Consider the following 17,599-nt stretch of genomic DNA (forward strand, 5'->3'; position numbering starts at 1 on the left):
CTTTATTATATTATATTATATTATATTATATTATATTATATTATATTATATTATATTATATTATATTATATTATATTATATTATATTATATTATATTATTGTAGTATTGTAGTGTTGTTATAACTTTAGCATTTCATAATAAATAATTTTATTTATTTATTTATTTTATTATTTAATTAGATTTTAGTTCAGTTTATGTCTTTTGTGCTGTGTTATCATAACTTTAACATTTTAGAATAAATAATGTTTTTTTAATAAAGAATAAATTATAATTATTAATAAAGAAAACTACCACATGCATTCAGAAATATTTTTATTTAATTTACTCATTCATTCATTCAGTTTCTTTTCGGCTTAGTCCCTTTATTAATCCGGGGTCGCCACAGGAGAATGAACCGCCAACTTATCTAGCGTATGTTTTATGCAGCGGATGCCCTTCCAGCCGCAACCCATCTCTGGCAAACATCCATACACACTCATTCACACACATGCACTACGGACAATTTAGCCAACCCAATTCACCTGTACTGCATGTCTTTGGACTGTGGGGGAAACCGGAGCACCCGGAGGAAACCCACGAGAACGCAGGGAGAACATGCAAACTCCACACAGAAACTCCAACCGACCCAGCTGAGGCTCAAACTGGCAACCTTCTTGCTGTGAGGCAATAGCACTACCTACTGCGTCGCATCAGTTAATAGTTTTTTGTTTCTTTTATATTTTATTTTCCGGTTAATTTAGTTTTTTATTTATTTTATTTAGTATTTTATTTTATTTTATTTTTAATTTAATTCCATTTTATTATTTTATTTTATTTTATTATTTTTTATTTTATTTGTTTAATATTTTATTTTATTTTTATTTAATTTACATTTTTATTAATTTATTTTTTATTTTATATTTTATTAGTATTTATTATTACATTTAATTTTTTTAATTCAATTTTAGTATTTCGTTTTATTGAATTTTCTATTTATTTTATTTTATTTTATTTTATTTTAAAAGAAATGAATATTGAAGCAATCAGTGACTAACTGATGTCAATAAATTTGCATTTTCCTTTTGTATTTGTTTTATTTTGCACTCTGTGAGAGAGTGTTTGTTTGTGTATATGTGTGTGTTTGTGTTTGTGTGTGTGTGTGTGTGTGTGTGTGTGTGTGTTTGCTGTAACTCTATCCTCGATGTTAAGCACTGTCACCTCATAAAGAGCCTCTGTCTTTAGTGTAACAAAACACAGCTGTGTGTGTGTGTGTGTGTGTGTGTGTGTGTGTGTGTGTGTGTGTGTGTTGTAAAACTTTCATTCCCTGGTCCAATCTCTCGCTCTGGAAGGCCAGATGGCTCCTGTCATATAGAGAACTAACAGAAGGAGAGAGCGAGAGAATGTGAAACTAATGAATAGAAGGAGAAAAAAAGTATTTTTGGGAACCAACCGGAGTGAGAGTGATCACATCTGCTGTGTGCGTGTGTGTGTGTGATTCAAAGTGAAGATTGAATGCTGTGATAATTATCTGTGTTTACGTGTTGTTTGTTTTCTCTTGTTTGGTCACCACACCAGGTTTACTTACTCATCACTGTAGTGCAACAGATGAGATTTGATATTATAGTTTATTATTTCATGGCTGTGTGGAATACTTGCTTCTGATTGGTCAGTTGCAATATTCTAAGGTGTGTTGTTCTCAAATAACAACCGCTAAATAACACAGGCTCATCCGGGAACTTCAAATCACCATCAGTGAATACGTTCAAATCCATATACATCCACCTTCATATGAATCTGCTTGTCCTTCACACAGCGGTTTTTGACTGTTTTTTTAGTTTTTTTTTATGAAATTGTGTAAGCTTCATTCATATGGTTTAGTTTCTGTCAGCTTTGCCTTTTTGACTGTTTGGTGCCATCTTGTAAATGAATAATGTGTAGATTAGTGTATGCTCCATTGAGCTGGTTTCATTTGTCAGCTTTGCATTTGTTTGACTTATTGGCGCCATCTTGTGACTGAATAATGTGCAGGTTGGTTTAAACTCCATCAGCTTAGAGCTTAGAGCATCGTCTGCTGTTAAAAACTATCCTAGAGCATTGTTTGTTGTAAAAACCAGCCTAGAGAACCATGTGTTGTTAAAAACTAGCCTAGACCACCGTCTGCTGTTAAAAAACTAGCCAAGAGCATTGTCTACTGAAACAAACTAGCCAAGAGCAACATCTGGTGTAAAAAAAAATAGCCTAGCACCATCTGCTGTCGTCTGCTGTTAATAACTAGTGTAGAGGTTTCATCAGCTGTTAAATACTAGCCTAGAGCGCCAACTGCTGTTAAAAACTAGTATAGAGCACCATTCTGCTGTCGTCTGCTGTTAAAAACTAGCCTAGATCACTGTCTGTGGTTTAAATTCTAGCCTAGAGTGACATCTGGTGTTTAAAAACTAGCCTAGAGCACCGTGTGCTGTTAGAAACTAGCCTAGATCAGCATCTGCTGTAAAAAAAACTAGCCTAGAGCGCCATCTGCTGTTTAAAAACTAGCCCAGAGCGTCATCTGCTGTTAGAAATTAGCCTAGAACAGCATCTGCTGTAAAAAAACCTATCCTAAACTGCCATCTGCGGTTAAAAACTAGCTTAAAGCTAGCTTAAAGCCTAGAGCGGCATCTACTGTTTAAAAACTAAACTAAAGCACCATCTGGTGTTAAAAACTAGCCTAGAGCGCCATCTGCTGATAAAAACTAGCATAGAGCACCATTCTGCTGTCGTCTGCTGTTAAAATCTAGCTTAGAGCATCGTCCGCTGTTAAAAACTAGCCTAGAGCACCTTCTGCTGTTTAAAAACTAGCCTAAATCATCTGCTGTTAGAAACTAGCCTACATCAGCATCTGCTGTAAAAAAACTAGCCTAGAGCGCCATCTGCTGTTAAAAACTACCCTAGAGCACCATCTGCTGTTAAAAACTAGCCTAAAGCGCCATATGCTGTTAAAAACTAGCCTAGAGCACCAACTGCTGTTAAAAACTAGCCTAGAGCGGCATCTGCTGTTAAACTAGCCTAGAGCGGCATCTGCTGTTAAACTAGCCTAGAGCGACATCTGCTGTTAAACTAGCCTAGAGCGGCATCTGCTGTTAAACTAGCCTAGAGCGCCATCTGCTGTTAAACTAGCATAGAGCACCATTCTGCTGTTAAAAACTAGCCTAGAGCGCTATCTGCTGTTAAAAACTAGCCTAGACTGTCGTCTGCTGTTAAAAACTAGTTTAGAGCACCGTCTGCTGTTTAAAAACTAACCTAAATCATCATCTGCTGTTAGAAACTAGCCTAGATCAGCATCTGCTGTGAAAAACTAGCCTAGAGCGCCATCTGCTGTCAAAACTAGCCTAGAGCATCATCTGCTGTTAAAAACTAGCCTAGAGCGCCATCTGCTGTCGAAAACTAGCCTAGAGCGCCAACTGCTGTCGAAAACTAGCCTAGAGCGCCAACTGCTGTCGAAAACTAGCCTAGAGCGCCAACTGCTGTCAAAAACTAGCCTAGAGCGCCAACTGCTGTTAAAAACTGGCCTAGAGCGCCAACTGCTGTTAAAAACTAGCCTAGAGCGCCAACTGCTGTTAAAAACTAGCATAGAGCAGCAACTGCTGTTAAAAACTAGCCTAGTGCACCAACTGCTGTTAAAAACTATCATAGAGCACCATTCTGCTGTTAAAAACTTGCCTAGAGTGTCGTCTGCTGTTAAAAACTAGCCTAGAGCACCGTCTGCTGTTTAAAAATTAGCCCAAATCATCATCTGCTATTAGAAACTAGCCTAGATCAGCATCTGCTGTAAATAAAAAACTACCCTAGAGCACCATCTGCTGTTAAAAACTAGCCTAGACCGCCATCTGCTGTTAAAAACTAGCCTAGAGCACCATCTGCTGTTAAAAACTAGCCTAGAGCACCATCTGCTGCTAAAAACTAGCCTAGAGTGCCATCTGCTGTTAAAATGTAGCCTAAAGCGCCAACTGCTATTAAAAACTAGCCTAGTGCCATCTGCTGTTAAAAACCAGCCTAGAGCGCCATCTGCTGTTAAAAACTAGCCTAAAGCACCATCTGGTGTTAAAAACTAGCCTAGAGCACCAACTGCTGTTACAAAACTAGCCTAGAGCGCCATCTGCTGTTAAAAACTAGCCTAGAGCGCCATCTGCTGTTAAAAACTATCATAGAGCACCATTCTAGCCTCGAGTATCATTCTGCTGTTTAAAAACTAGCCTAGACTGTCGTCTGCTGTTAAAAAACTAGCCTAGCGTGTTGTCTGCTATTAAAATCTAGCCTAAAGCACCGTCTGCTGTTTAAAAACTAGCCTAAATCATCATCTGCTGTTAGAAACTAGCCTAGATCAGCATCTGCTGTAAAAAAAAACTAGCCTAGAGCATCATCTGCTGTTAAAAACTAGCCTAGAGCATCATCTGCTGTTAAAAACTAGGCTGGAGCATCGTCTGCTGTTTAAAAACTACCCTAGAGCACCATCTGCTGTTAAAAACTAGCCTAGAGCACCAACTGCTGTTTAAAAACTAGCCTAGAGCGCCAACTGCTGTTAAAAACTAGCCTAGAGCGCCATCTGCTGTTAAAAACTATCATAGAGCACCATTCTGCTGTTAAAAACTAGCCTAGAGCACCAACTGCTGTTTAAAAACTAGCCTAGAGCGCCAACTGCTGTTCAAAACTGGCCTAGAGCGCCATCTGCTGTTAAAAACTATCATAGAGCACCATTCTGCTGTTAAAAACTAGCCTAAAGCACCATTCTGCTGTTAAAAATTAGATTAGAGCACCATTCTGCTGTTAAAAACTAGCCTAGACTGTCGTCTGCTGTTAAAAACTGGCCTAGACTGTCGTCTGCTGTTAAAAACTGGCCTAGACCACCGTCTGCTGTTTAAAAACTAGCCTAAATCATCATCTGCTGTTAGAAACTAGCCTAGAACAGCAGATGCTTTTAAAATACTAGCCTAAATTGTCATCTGCATGTTAGAGACTAGCCTAAAGTGCCATCTACTGTGAAATACTAGCCTAGAGCTGCTGTTAAAACTATCTCAGAATCAGTTTAAAAGAGAATAGCAAGGCATTTTGAGAATACTGAGATCAATGCAGAATTGTTTGCTTAAAGATTTTATTATTACACATACATTTTACAAAGAAATGAATCTCTTGTAATATTTCTCCTCTACAGTCACAAAAGAAAATCATATAATTTTTTTATTATTATTAATTGTGCAGCCCAACCATATTCTTGCTATTTTTAGCGTGTCCCCCCTCTTCTGAAGCCTGTTTTATACCTCAAAAGCAGTGGTAATTTAGTTTTTCATGCACATTTTCATGCTACCTTCCCTTTGATCCTTTTCGCAGGAGCTCATGGTATACAGACTGCTTTTTGCTTCTGTACCTTTAAGGCTTTATGTAAATGCCTCCTGTTGTAACTGACCGACCGGTGTAGTGTTGTTTATCAAATTGCTGAATACTAAAAAGTGATGATATGCGAATGTGGGCGGTCATATGTTAATGAACTCATTACTGCAGAGATTTCTGAAAGCTCCGATAGTTCTGTTTGTCCTGGAGAAAGCATTGTGTTGTGAATACATAGCTTGTTTTGGTCGAATGTGCAGGAAAAACCTTGTTACTCATGGTGTGTCTTGTGTAAGAACAAAAATATACACATTAATACCTTTTGTCATATTAGTTTATTCAAATATGTGTCTTTTTCATTCATTCATTTGAAATTCACTCATTCATGTTATTCATATTATTGCTATGATTTGTTCTGGATGCATTAATGCCTTTTCCTTAATTCGTTTGCTTAAAGATTTGCTTATTTCTTTGACTCAGATGTGAGCATATGTTAATGAGCTGATATGCTAGCTAGTGCTGTTAAATGACTGATCATAACTAGTCACATACAAAATAAAGGTTTGCGAACTTAGATTAGATCATAGGTCTCAAACTCGATTCCTGGAGGGCCGCAGCTCTGCACAGTTTTGCTCCAACCCCACTCAAACACAGCTGGTCCAAACAATCTAGGTGTTCAGGACTACTAGAGACTATTAAGCATGGTGTGATTTGGAGGTGGTTGAAGCCAGGGCCGTTGCTAGACTTAAAGACGGTAAATAATATTTGACTAGATATTCTTCAAGACACTTCCATGCAGCTTAAAGTGACATTTAAAGGCTTAACTAGGTTAACTAGGTTAACTAGGCAGGTTAGGGTTATTAGGCAAATTATTGTATGGCAGTGGTTTATTCTGTAGGCCGTTTTAGCTTTAAGGGGCTAATAATTTTGACCTTTCAAAAAATTAAAAACTGCTTTTATTCTAGCCGAAATAAAACAAATAAGACTTTATCCAGAAGAAAAAATATTATCAGACATACTGTGAAAATTTCCTTGCTCTGTTAAACATCATTTGCGAAATATAAAACAAATATATATATTATTAATATATTTTTATTTAATTTTTAGATTTGTGTATATATATATAAATGATATATATGAAAAACAATCTAAAGACACAACTGGAGTGATGCTAAGATAATTTAAGAAATCGTTTGCATGTTAATTTAATTTGAATGAAATTATATAGACAATTCTATCAAATATAAAAAGATGTTTTATAGAATTATCTGTTGTGTGTTGTCTTACACCAGCCTCGTGGCTGAGAATTAAGTTTATTAAGTCTCACTGACTCGTCATCCCTCCTTTTTGCTTCATGTAAACAAAATATGTATCAGGAGGCATGCTTAGTCTAAGTAAGATCACCATCATATTATTTAAACTTTGTTTTGTCGACTTGCAAACTCACTGGATGCCGACACCTCTGCATAATCAGCGCGTGAGCATGCACGGCTATTTTTTCGTCATGCATATTCAAGGACTTACATTAGGAGTAGAGCAGCCCGTCAGCGTCAAGAGGGAGCAGTGTGTGAGGCGCGCGGGTGTTTTTTTTCTGCGCACACGCTCAGTTTGCTTTTTGTTGAAACTACATTGCTTTAACCAGCGTTGATTCGGTCTTTATTCTGGCATTACCACTTTTAGTAAATACACTTGCATATAAAGTAAATCGTATCTAAAAAAGCATTTACTGGGGCACTGGCGATTTTTACTTGGGCACATGACCCAGTAAAGGGGGTCTAGCGACGCCCCTGGTTGGTGCTAAACTATGCAGAGCTGCGGCCCTCCAGGAATTGAGTTTGAGACCATTGGTTTAGATAATAATTTTGGAAGTACTACTGTGTATATTGATTGTGTATATAATTAAATACACACATCCATGTATATATGTATATACGTGTACAGAAAATGTTTATTTAGATTTATATATAAAATAGTTCACGCTGGGCAAAGAATAATCACATAATAAAAGTTTGTTTTGACAATATATGTGCGTGTGTATATTTATTATGTATATATAAATACACGCATGCATGCGTATATATTTAAGAAAATGTTTATTTTTACATTTAAAATATATATGTGTATATAATACAAATTATGAGCGACACAGTGGCTCAGTGGTTAGCACTGTTGCCTCACAGCAAGAATGTCACTGGTTCGAGTTAGTAATTCTGTGTGGAGTTTGCATGTTCTCCCCATGTTGGCGTAGGTAATCTGCTGTATAAAACATTTGCTGGATAAATTGGCGGTCTATTCCGCTGTGGCGACCCGTGATGAATAAAGGGACTAAGCCGAAGGAAAATGAATGAATGAATTTGGTGAAGTATATTGATGTAAACGTCTACATTTTATATACAGTCGAAGTCAGAATTATTAGCCCCCCTTTGATTTTTTTCTTCTCTTTTAAATATTTCCCAAACTATGTTTAATAGAGCAAGGAAATTTTCACAGTATGTCTGATAATATTTTTTCTTCTGGAGAAAGTCTTATTTGGTTTATTTCGGTTAGAATAAAAGCAGTTTTTAATTTTTAAAAATCCATTTTAGGGTCAAAATTATTAGCCCCTTTGAGACAATTTTTTTCTCGATAGTCTACAGAACAAACCATCATTATACAATGACTTGCCTAATTACCCTAACCTGCCTAGTTAACCTAATTAACCTGTGTTTAAATAAATCTTCTCTCCCTTAAACAGAAATTGGGGAAAAAAATAATAATTCTAATAATTTTGGGGGGCTAATAATTCTGACTTCAGCTGTATGCATAACAAATAAACACACATATTACGTAAATATACACTTTTATTTTGTTCTCAATTGGTCACGATTAATCATTTAACAACAACGCAAAGATAAAAGAAATCAGTCATTAAAAATTACATAAACTATTATCTTTAGAAGCGTGTTGAAAAAAGTATTTCCATTAAACAGAAATGGAGGAAAAAATATACAGGCAGGCTAATAATTCAGACTTCAACTGTACAGTGTTTTATATCAAATGTGCAGTGTAAATCCTGTTTTCCGTGGTATGTCCCGTGTAAAGTTGGTATTGTGTTATCTCAGACTAATTGTGTTGATCTGTATTGACCAGCTGTGTGTTATGTGACCCTCCGCTCATGTGGCGACTGCTGCACTGATTTAAATTCCTTTCTGTGTGTGTATTTTTTCTGAAAGTGTAGCGAATATCTTGACTTTCGGCGGGAAATCCTGTTATGTGATTTGGGACGGCGTGTGTTGGCCTCTGTGTGTGTTCGTTTGGTCTTAAGTGGCTTAAATCACTCACTCCGCTCTCCTGTACACAACATGAGCTGCTACATGGCTTTGTGTTTGCACCGTTCAGTGGGCTTTGTTTGCTTTCAGCCTTTCTTATTCATTTAGTGTTTATTAATTGGTTTGCTCATTTGTTTTGTTGGTTGCACATTTAGTAGGCTTTGTCAATTTGATATCCTTTAGTTTTCGATGCCTTTGTTTGTTCAAACGCTTGCTTGATTGTTCAAGCATTTATTTGATGTTCAATAATTATGTTTTGTTTAGGTTTTGGTTTATGCATTTTAGTTCATTTATTTATTCATTCATTCATTGTTTGGTCATTTGTTCCATTTTGTATATTCAAATCTTAAATCTTTTATAAATGTTTTGTTCATTCATTCATTTTTTAAATTCATTATTTTCATTGATTGGCCATTTGTGTGTTGTTTGAGTAATTCTCTTTGTTCATTTGTTTTCAAATGTCTTCATTCATTCATTCATTCATTCATTGTTTTCATTGATAGGTCATTAGTGTGTTTGAATAGTTCCCGTTGTTTTTTTGTTTTCAAACATCATTCATTAATTCATTCATTCATTCATTCTTTCGTTTGTGCCATTTATGTTGTTTAAATAACTGTCTTTGTTTGTTTCTTTTCAAATGTGTTCATTCATTCATTCATTCATTGTTTTCATTGTTCAATCATTAGTGTGTTCTATAAATAATTGTCATTGTTTGCTTTATTTCAAACATCATTCATTCATTCATTCATTCATTTATTCATTGTTTTCATTGATAGGTTATTAGTGTGTTTGAATAGTTCCCGTTGTGTATTTGTTTTCAAACATCATTCATTAATTTTTTCATTCTTTCATTTGTGCCATTTATGTTTTGTTTAATTAACTGTCTTTGTTCGTTTGTTTTCAAATGTATTCATTCATTCATTCATTCATTCATTCATTGTTTTCATTGTTCAATCATTAGTGTGTTCTATAATTAATTGCCATTGTTTGTTTTATTTCAAACATCATTCATTCATTCATTCATTTAATCATTTGTGCCATTTATGTGTTGTTTGCTTAATTGCCTTTGTTCGTTTGTTTTCAAATGTCATTCATTCATTCATTCATTGTTTTCATTGATTGGTCATTAGTGTGTTCTTTAAATAAATCCCATTGTTTATGTGTTTTCAAACATCATTCATTTATTCATTCTTTCATTTGTGCCATTTATGTGTTGTTTGATAACCTGCCTTTGTTGGTTTGTTTTCAAATGTCTTCATTCATTGATTCATTCATTCATTGTTCAATCATTAGTGTGTTCTTTGCATAATTGCCATTGTTTGTTTGTTTTCAAACATCATTCATTCAATTGTGTGCCATTTTTGTGTTGTTTGATTTGATTGCCTTTGTTCGTTTTGTTTTCAAATGTCTTCGTTCATTCATTCATTCATTCATTCATTCAATGTTTTTATTGTTCAATCAGTAGTGTTTTTTGAATAATTCCCATTGTTTATTTTTTTTAAACATCATTCGTTTATTCATTCATTCATTAATTCATGCCATTTATGTGTTGTTTGATTAATTGCATTTGTTCATTTTTCAAATGTCTTCATTCATTCATTTTTTTTTCATTCATTCATTTTTTTCATTGTTAAATTGTTTGGTCATTATTGTGTTTTGTGATTAATTCTCTATGTTCATTTGTTTTTAATTAATTCATTCATTCATTTATTTGGTCCATCAGTTTTTTCCTCTTCATTTGTTAGGGGATGTTTTACTAGCATGTTTATTTGTTTAGTTTATTAATATGTAGTTGCTTCTTTCATTTAATTTAATGTTTATTCATTCATATGTTTGTACTTTGTTCTTTCACTCATTTGTTTGTTGACATCTATTCTTTAATTTTTATTATTTGGTATTTTCCTCTTTTTCATTCTTTGTTCAAACATTTTCTTTAATCATCCATTCACATTTGTTTAGTAAAGCTTCATTCATTTAGTAAACTTTCATTCTTTAATTTTTGGTCATTAGTTGCTCTTTAATTATTTTGTTTGTATTTCATTCATTCATTCATTCATTTATTCATTCATTCAGTTATTCGAACCATTTGTTTTTTCACATTCATTTATTTGGGATGTTTTACTAGCATGTTTATTTTTTATTTATTAATATGTAGTAGTTTAATTTATTGTTTATTCATTAATATGTTTGTACTTTTGTTCTTTCACTCATTCATTTGTTCATCCATTCATTGACATCTATTCTTTATTTTTTATTAAATTATGTTTTTCCCCTTTTTGTTTTTTCTTCAATCATCCATTCACACTTAGTTGTTTAATAAAGATTCATTCGTTTAGTAAACTTTCATTCATTTTTTTTGGTCATTAGTTTGCTCTTTAATTATTTTGTTTGTTTTCATTTATTCATTCATCTATTCATTCATTCAGTTATTCGGCCCATTGGTTTATTCATGTTCATTTATTTGGTGATGTTTTAGCATGTTCATTTATTTTTTATTAATATGTAGTAGTTTCTTTTGTTTAATTAATTTATTTATTTTGGTCATTAGTTTGCTCTTTAATTATTTTGTTTGTTTTCATTTATTCATTCATCTATTCATTCATTCATACATTCAGTTATTCTGCCCATTAGTTTTTTCATGTTCATTAATTTGGTGATGTTTTACCAGCATGTTTATTTTTTATTTATTAATATGTAGTAGTTTCTTTTGTTTAATTAATTGTTTATTCATTCATATGTTTGTACTTTTGTCCTTTCACTCATTCATTTGTTCATCCATTCATTGACATTCTTTAATTTTTATTAGTTGATGTTTTTCCCCATTTTTGTTTTTTTTAATCATCCATTCACTCTTATTTGTTAAGTAAAGCTTCATTTGTTTTGTAAACTGTCATTAATTTTTGGTCATTAGTTTGCTCTTTAATGATTTTGTTTGTATTCATTCATTCATTCATTCATTCATTCATTCATTCATTCATTCATTCAGTTATTCGACTTATTAGTTTTTTCACATTCATTTATTTGGGATGTTTTACTAGCATGTTTATTTTTTATTTATTAATATGTAGTAGTTTAATTTATTGTTTATTCATTCATATGTTTGTACTTTTGTTCTTTCACTCATTCATTTGTTCATCCATTCATTGACATCTATTCTTTATTTTTTATTAGTTGATGTTTTTCCCCTTTTTGTTTTTTCTTCAATCATCCATCATTTTTTTAGTCATTAGTTGCTCTTTAATTATTTTGTTTGTTTTCATTTATTCATTCATCTATTCATTCATTCATACATTCAGTTATTCGGCCCATTAGTTTATTCATGTTCATTTATTTGGTGATGTTTTACTAGCATGTTTATTTATTTTTTATTAATATGTTATTGTTTCTTTTGTTTAATTAATTGTTTATTCATTCATATGTTTGTACTTTTGTCCTTTCACTCATTCATTTGTTCATCCATTCATTGACATTCTTTAATTTTTATTAGTTGATGTTTTTCCCCATTTTTGTTTTTTTTAATCATCCATTCACTCTTATTTGTTTAGTAAAGCTTCATTTGTTTTGTAAACTTTCCATTCATCTTGTTTGTTTGTTGATTCGTTTGATCTACATTAACATTCTCCTTAATTAGCACGTTTAGATTTCTTCCCTTCCCTACTTTGATGTTCTTTCAATCATTTTGCTTGTTCTTTTGTCACATTTTTTTCACTTGCACTTTCATTTCTGCCTTTTTTCAGTCAACTATTTCCCTCTAACCTACATTTTCACAATCACTCACTCTGTTCACATTACACAAGCCAAATAAATAGCATTTTAACAGACAGAAGTGACCGTAATTGTGCAGCAAGCAGGGAGAGGGTGAATAAAGGCAGAAAGAGCAGGAGGAAAATAAAAGAAAGAAAGAGAGAGATGTGAGTGGAAGGGAGAGGCTGGCAGTCTCTAACCACTGTGGTCTCCAAATCATAAATTTGAGAGCGAGGGAGTGCGGTCGAGGGAGGGGGAAAAAAGGAGTGGGTCTAGGAAAAAAAAAGAGCAACAGAAGGGGGAGTGATTGGAAGCGTGAGGAGTGGAACGGCACTACTCGTTTGCGCTGGCACTCGTGTAGGGAATTTTTGACCCTCTCCTCGACTCGGCCAGGCGTAATTATTCCTCTCCTCTTTCACCTTGAGAGGTTTGTGCTAAAAATGAGACGAGAGAGAGGGGGATGAAAAAAACGGCAATCAAGATGGACAAACCGAGAGTGCGGAGCGAGAACGGCAGACTCCTGAGCGAGTAGACCAGCTGAAATCTCTCTTGGATGGGGGAGTGAGCGACAGACAGAGACCCCCAGGACACAATCACAGGAGAACCATTTTTTTTTTCCCTCTCTCTATACCGCCTCCCTCCATTTTTTTTTCTCCCCCGTTTTTTGGGCTGCTCTTCATGGGAGGAATGTGGAGGCAGCATTTTCCAGGCAAGACGCATGTTTCCCAAATTGCCCAAAACTGTGTGCGTTTTCATGCATGTATATGTGTGTGTGTGTCACAAGTGCATGTTTTGGCTGCTGTCTGTGACACATCTGCAAACTAGTTTGGCATGTTGCACACACATACACGTGTGCAAACACACAGTGCATTGTGACTCATTATTAGTGTGTGTGTATGTATGTGTTTGGCTAATAGATCAGGAGGGGTGGAGAGAGAGAGTGAGCAGAAAAAGTGACGCAGCACAGATACACTCTTATTAGACACTCACGTATGCACCTGGTTTATTTCGGGTCTTTTTTTAGCAAGTTTCAGCTGCTTTTTTTGCGAGTGTTTGTTGGATTGGGTGCAGAGAAGTGTGTTTAGCATTGTCAACGTTTTTAGTTTGTTTGTTTGTGCATTTGTGTTTCATTTGTGCAAGTGTGTACTTATGTTTGTGTGACGGTGAGAGATGAGGTTGCTTGGTAACCACAAGCAGCAGTTGACAGTGAGGTGAGGCACTTGGCTGCCAGCTTTTTTTTTCCAGTGCAAGATTGCTTGTCGCACACTTACACACACACACACACACACACACACACACACACACTCTTTTATTAAAATCACAGCGGCACACCTAAGCAAGAGGTGGGGAAACTCACACATACAGTGTGATGTACACCCTGCCATTTTTAACACACTCACACACACACACACACACACAGATCCACGTCAACGCAGCTCCATGGAAAAATCTCCTCATTTCCTTTTGTTTTTACAGACTTTTATTGTTCATGGGATTTTAAAGAGAGTATTACGTTTCTCTCTCGCTCTCATTAGTTTCTCCTACGTTAAAGCGATAGTGCATTCAGAATGAAAAATCCCTCATTATTTACTCACCTTCGTTTTGTGCAGCGTTGGATTTTAATTTCATCTGTTGAACACTAGTGGAGATGTTTGGTAATATGTTCAAGGTGCTGTTTCTGAGCAGCTTTGAAACACCATGAATGTAGGCTGATTTCTTATTTGCTTTGATTTAATTCATTCACTTTGCGTAATTGAACTTTGAGTATTGTGATTGGTCACAGGACTACAACTAAATGTTTTTTAGTTAGGGTTAGGCCTGTCACAATAATCAATATATCGACTTGTTGCACAACACATGGACATGAGCTCAATCATTTTTGGTGATGCGATATATTTCGCCCATACATAAACTATTCTAGCAACATTTTAGCTGATTGTGCAACACCTCTATCTCTATTGGAGGTGTCAGTGTCAGTATGGTTAAAAAAACACTATAGTATTTACTTTAAATTACTTTAGTTTATAGCCATCATGTTGGTCTCTGACAACTAAAAATAGGTCTGGTAGCAGATGCAGCCTCTGTTACTTTTTAATCTTGCACTTTTTGCTAACATTTATTATTATTTATTTATTTAGGATCTGCATTTTTTACATTCTGATTCTAATGCCTAATTATTAAATTGCTAAAATTACTGTGATTAAATATTCTTAAGAATAAAATATATGTTCTTTGGAAGAGTGAACTTGCATTGTGATTACATTACATTGTCCTTTTGGCATTATAGAATGAATGGCATAAAATGACAATAACATCGTTTATCACAATATATTTTGGTGCAATATATCGTACAACAAAAAATAGATATCATAACAGGCCTACTTAGGATCTTTGTCTTGTTTTGTAATACAATTGTCTGAACGTTCCTAAATCATTTAATAAGATTACGTTTAGGTGTCTGAAAATGTATTTAATTTGACTTTATTCATTAAATAATAGTCTGCTAGTATGGTAAATAAACTGCAAACTTGTTTTCTAACCACATTAGTTTGTTGTTTTAAGCATACATTTTGATACATTTTTCACATTTGTGTCTTGATTTCAAGAATATTTAGACATTAGTACTGAAAGTAAGTATAGGAATAGCTGATGGCCAGCTGTTATTATAAATAGTATTGGTAAATTAGTAATTATAGTAAGTGATGATCAGAACAAGACATTTGTCAAGTTTTTTTGCACATAAAATATCTTATTTACACTACCTGACAAAGGTCTTGTTGTTGATCCCAGTTGTAAGAGCAACAAATAATAACTTGACTTCTAGTTGATCATTTGGAAAAGTGGCAGAAGGTAGATTTTTCCAATGAATCACCTGTTGAACTGCATCCCAATCATCACAAATACTGTAAAGACCTATTGGAACCCACATGAACCCAATATTCTCAAGGAAATCAGTCAAGTTTGGTGAAGGAAAAATCATGGTTTGGGGTTACATTCAGTATGGGGCCGTTAAGAGATCTGCAGAGTGGATGGCAACATCAACAGCCTGAGGTATCAAGACATTTGTGTTGCCCATTACATTACAAACCACTGGAGAGGGCAAATTCTCCAGCAGGATAGCGCTCCTTCTCATACTTCAGCCTCCACATCACATTTCCTGAAAGCAGAAAAGGTCAGGGTGCTCCAAGATTGGTCAGCCCAGTCACCAGATTTAAACATTATTGAGCATATCTGGGGTAAATGTAGGAGGCATTGAAGATGAATCCAAAGAATGTTGATGAACTCTGGGAGTCCTGCAAGAACGCTTTCTCTGCCATTCCAGATGACTTTATTAATAAGTGATTTGAGTCATTGCAGAGATGTATGGATGCAGTCCTCCAAGCTCATGGGAGTCATACACAATGTTCATTCGTTTTCCACTGCACCATGACTTTATATTCTATACTGTACATTATTTCTGTTAAGTGATAAGACTTTTGTCTAAACAAAGTCAGACCTTACTGTCCTAATTAAATCATTAGAAATCAAGGCATGATCATGTTTTATTTTGGTAAAATAAGCGTAATCTAGAGGCCTTTCATATAAGCACTTCTGATACTAAATGATCAACTAAGTCAAGTTATTATTTGTTGTTCCTTAAAATTTGGATAGGCAACAAGACTTTTGTCAGGTAGTGTAGAGCTATATAGATTTTTTTTGGACTAATATAGTCTTGCGGGTCATAAGAAATATCATAAAGTATTACATGTCAGACTATTTCTCTTACTTTTCTCATCCTATTCTTAATTAATAGAATTATTGCATCTCTTCTAAAAGTGAATCTTGTAAGTTTAGCTGCTTCAGAAACAGAGACGAAATGTCTGACTAGTGAGAAATTTAAGCTTTATTGAAACTCTCAGGGGCAGAGAAATATTTGTGCTTTCCATTTGTATTAAAATTTAATTTAGTTAATTAAAATTCAATTCCATTCACCTTTATTTGTATAGCGCTTATACAATGTAGATTGTGTCAAAGCAGCTTCACATAAAAGGTGAAGGTGAAGTTTTCACTTAAATAGTTTGCCATTTTTTCCCCTTTTTTATTATATATATATCTAGCACAGTGGCGACACTGGCTCAGTGGTTAGCACTGTTACCTCACAGCAAGAAGGTCGCTGGTTCGAGTCCCAGCTGCGTCAGTTGGCATTTCTGTGTCGAGTCTGCATGTTCTCCCTTTGTTGGCATGGGTTTCCTCCAGGTGCTCTGGTTTCCCCCACAGTCCTAAGACATGCGCTATAGGTGAATTGAATAAACAAAATTGTCCGTAGTGAGTGAGTGTGAATGCGTGTGTATATTGTTTCCTAGTATTAGGTTGCAGCTGGAAAGGCATGCACTGTGTAAAACATATGCTGGAATAGTTGGTGGTTGATTCCGCTGTGGTGACCCCTGATGAGTAAAGGGACTAAGCCGAGGGAAAATGAACGAATATCTAGCACATTAATTGACTTGATTCAATTACAGTAATGTGCAACTGTAATATGATCCTGCTTAGAACTTATTAATTCTACGCCTTAGTTCATCAACCAATCAGAATTAAGGATTCAGTTTATGTCTTTTTAAATTGGATTTTTGCATTGATGTGATAGAAGTCTTTCTTTTATGAACAGTCCTTCAACCATTAAAAAAAAGAGAATTTGGTTGATCTAAAGAACCGTTTAACACCATAAAGAATCATCTTTATTTATGGAACATTTTATGGATTCTAAAGGATTCTTTATGGAATCGTCAACCTTTTTGAATTAAAAATATCATAGAAATCTGACTTTATGTTCCAAGGATGAAGAGAAAGTCACCTGGGTTTTTCATTTTCAGCTGAATGCTCTACGCAGAGAGAAAACTGCTGAGAGACTGAGAGAAATTGTGATGGCGATAACAAATAAAAAGCCTTGCGTCTCAGAAATCAATGGTTTTTGTCAGGATCTTTTGTGCTCTGTGATCAGAGTAAATGTGGAGATGCCCATGGATTGTCGGCGGAGGATTGGACCCAGATTTCCCCTGCCGCTCTCTGATTGGATAATTCCCCCTGTTGGCCTCTGATTGGATAATGGCCGTGTACTTCTCCAGCTCAGGCTCTGTTTGTTTAAAAATCACTGAGTTTAACTTTGCCTTTGCTTCTCTTGTCCAAAAAAGCTTTCAGAGCAGGCTGCTTGAGCTCCGAAATTGTTTATGGG

General features: G+C 34.8%; 1 protein-coding gene across 5 annotated transcripts in view; it reads left to right on the top strand.

The window, feature by feature from the left end:
• ctbp2a (C-terminal binding protein 2a) overlaps positions 1–17,599 on the top strand; it is a 128,269-nt gene that overhangs the window by 75,373 nt on the left and 35,297 nt on the right. The window contains exon 1 of one of the 5 annotated variants that reach the window (XM_056476641.1): positions 12,685–13,099. The exons of the other annotated variants lie outside the window; for them this stretch is intronic. Within the exon in view, the coding sequence (XP_056332616.1) occupies positions 13,069–13,099 (31 nt within the window). The 5' untranslated portion in view covers positions 12,685–13,068. Of the gene's footprint in view, positions 1–12,684; positions 13,100–17,599 lie in introns of those variants that run through there. 5 annotated transcript variants of the gene reach the window in all.

Source organism: Danio aesculapii, chromosome 17 (assembly GCF_903798145.1).
Source record: "Danio aesculapii chromosome 17, fDanAes4.1, whole genome shotgun sequence".
NCBI lineage: Eukaryota > Metazoa > Chordata > Actinopteri > Cypriniformes > Danionidae > Danio > Danio aesculapii.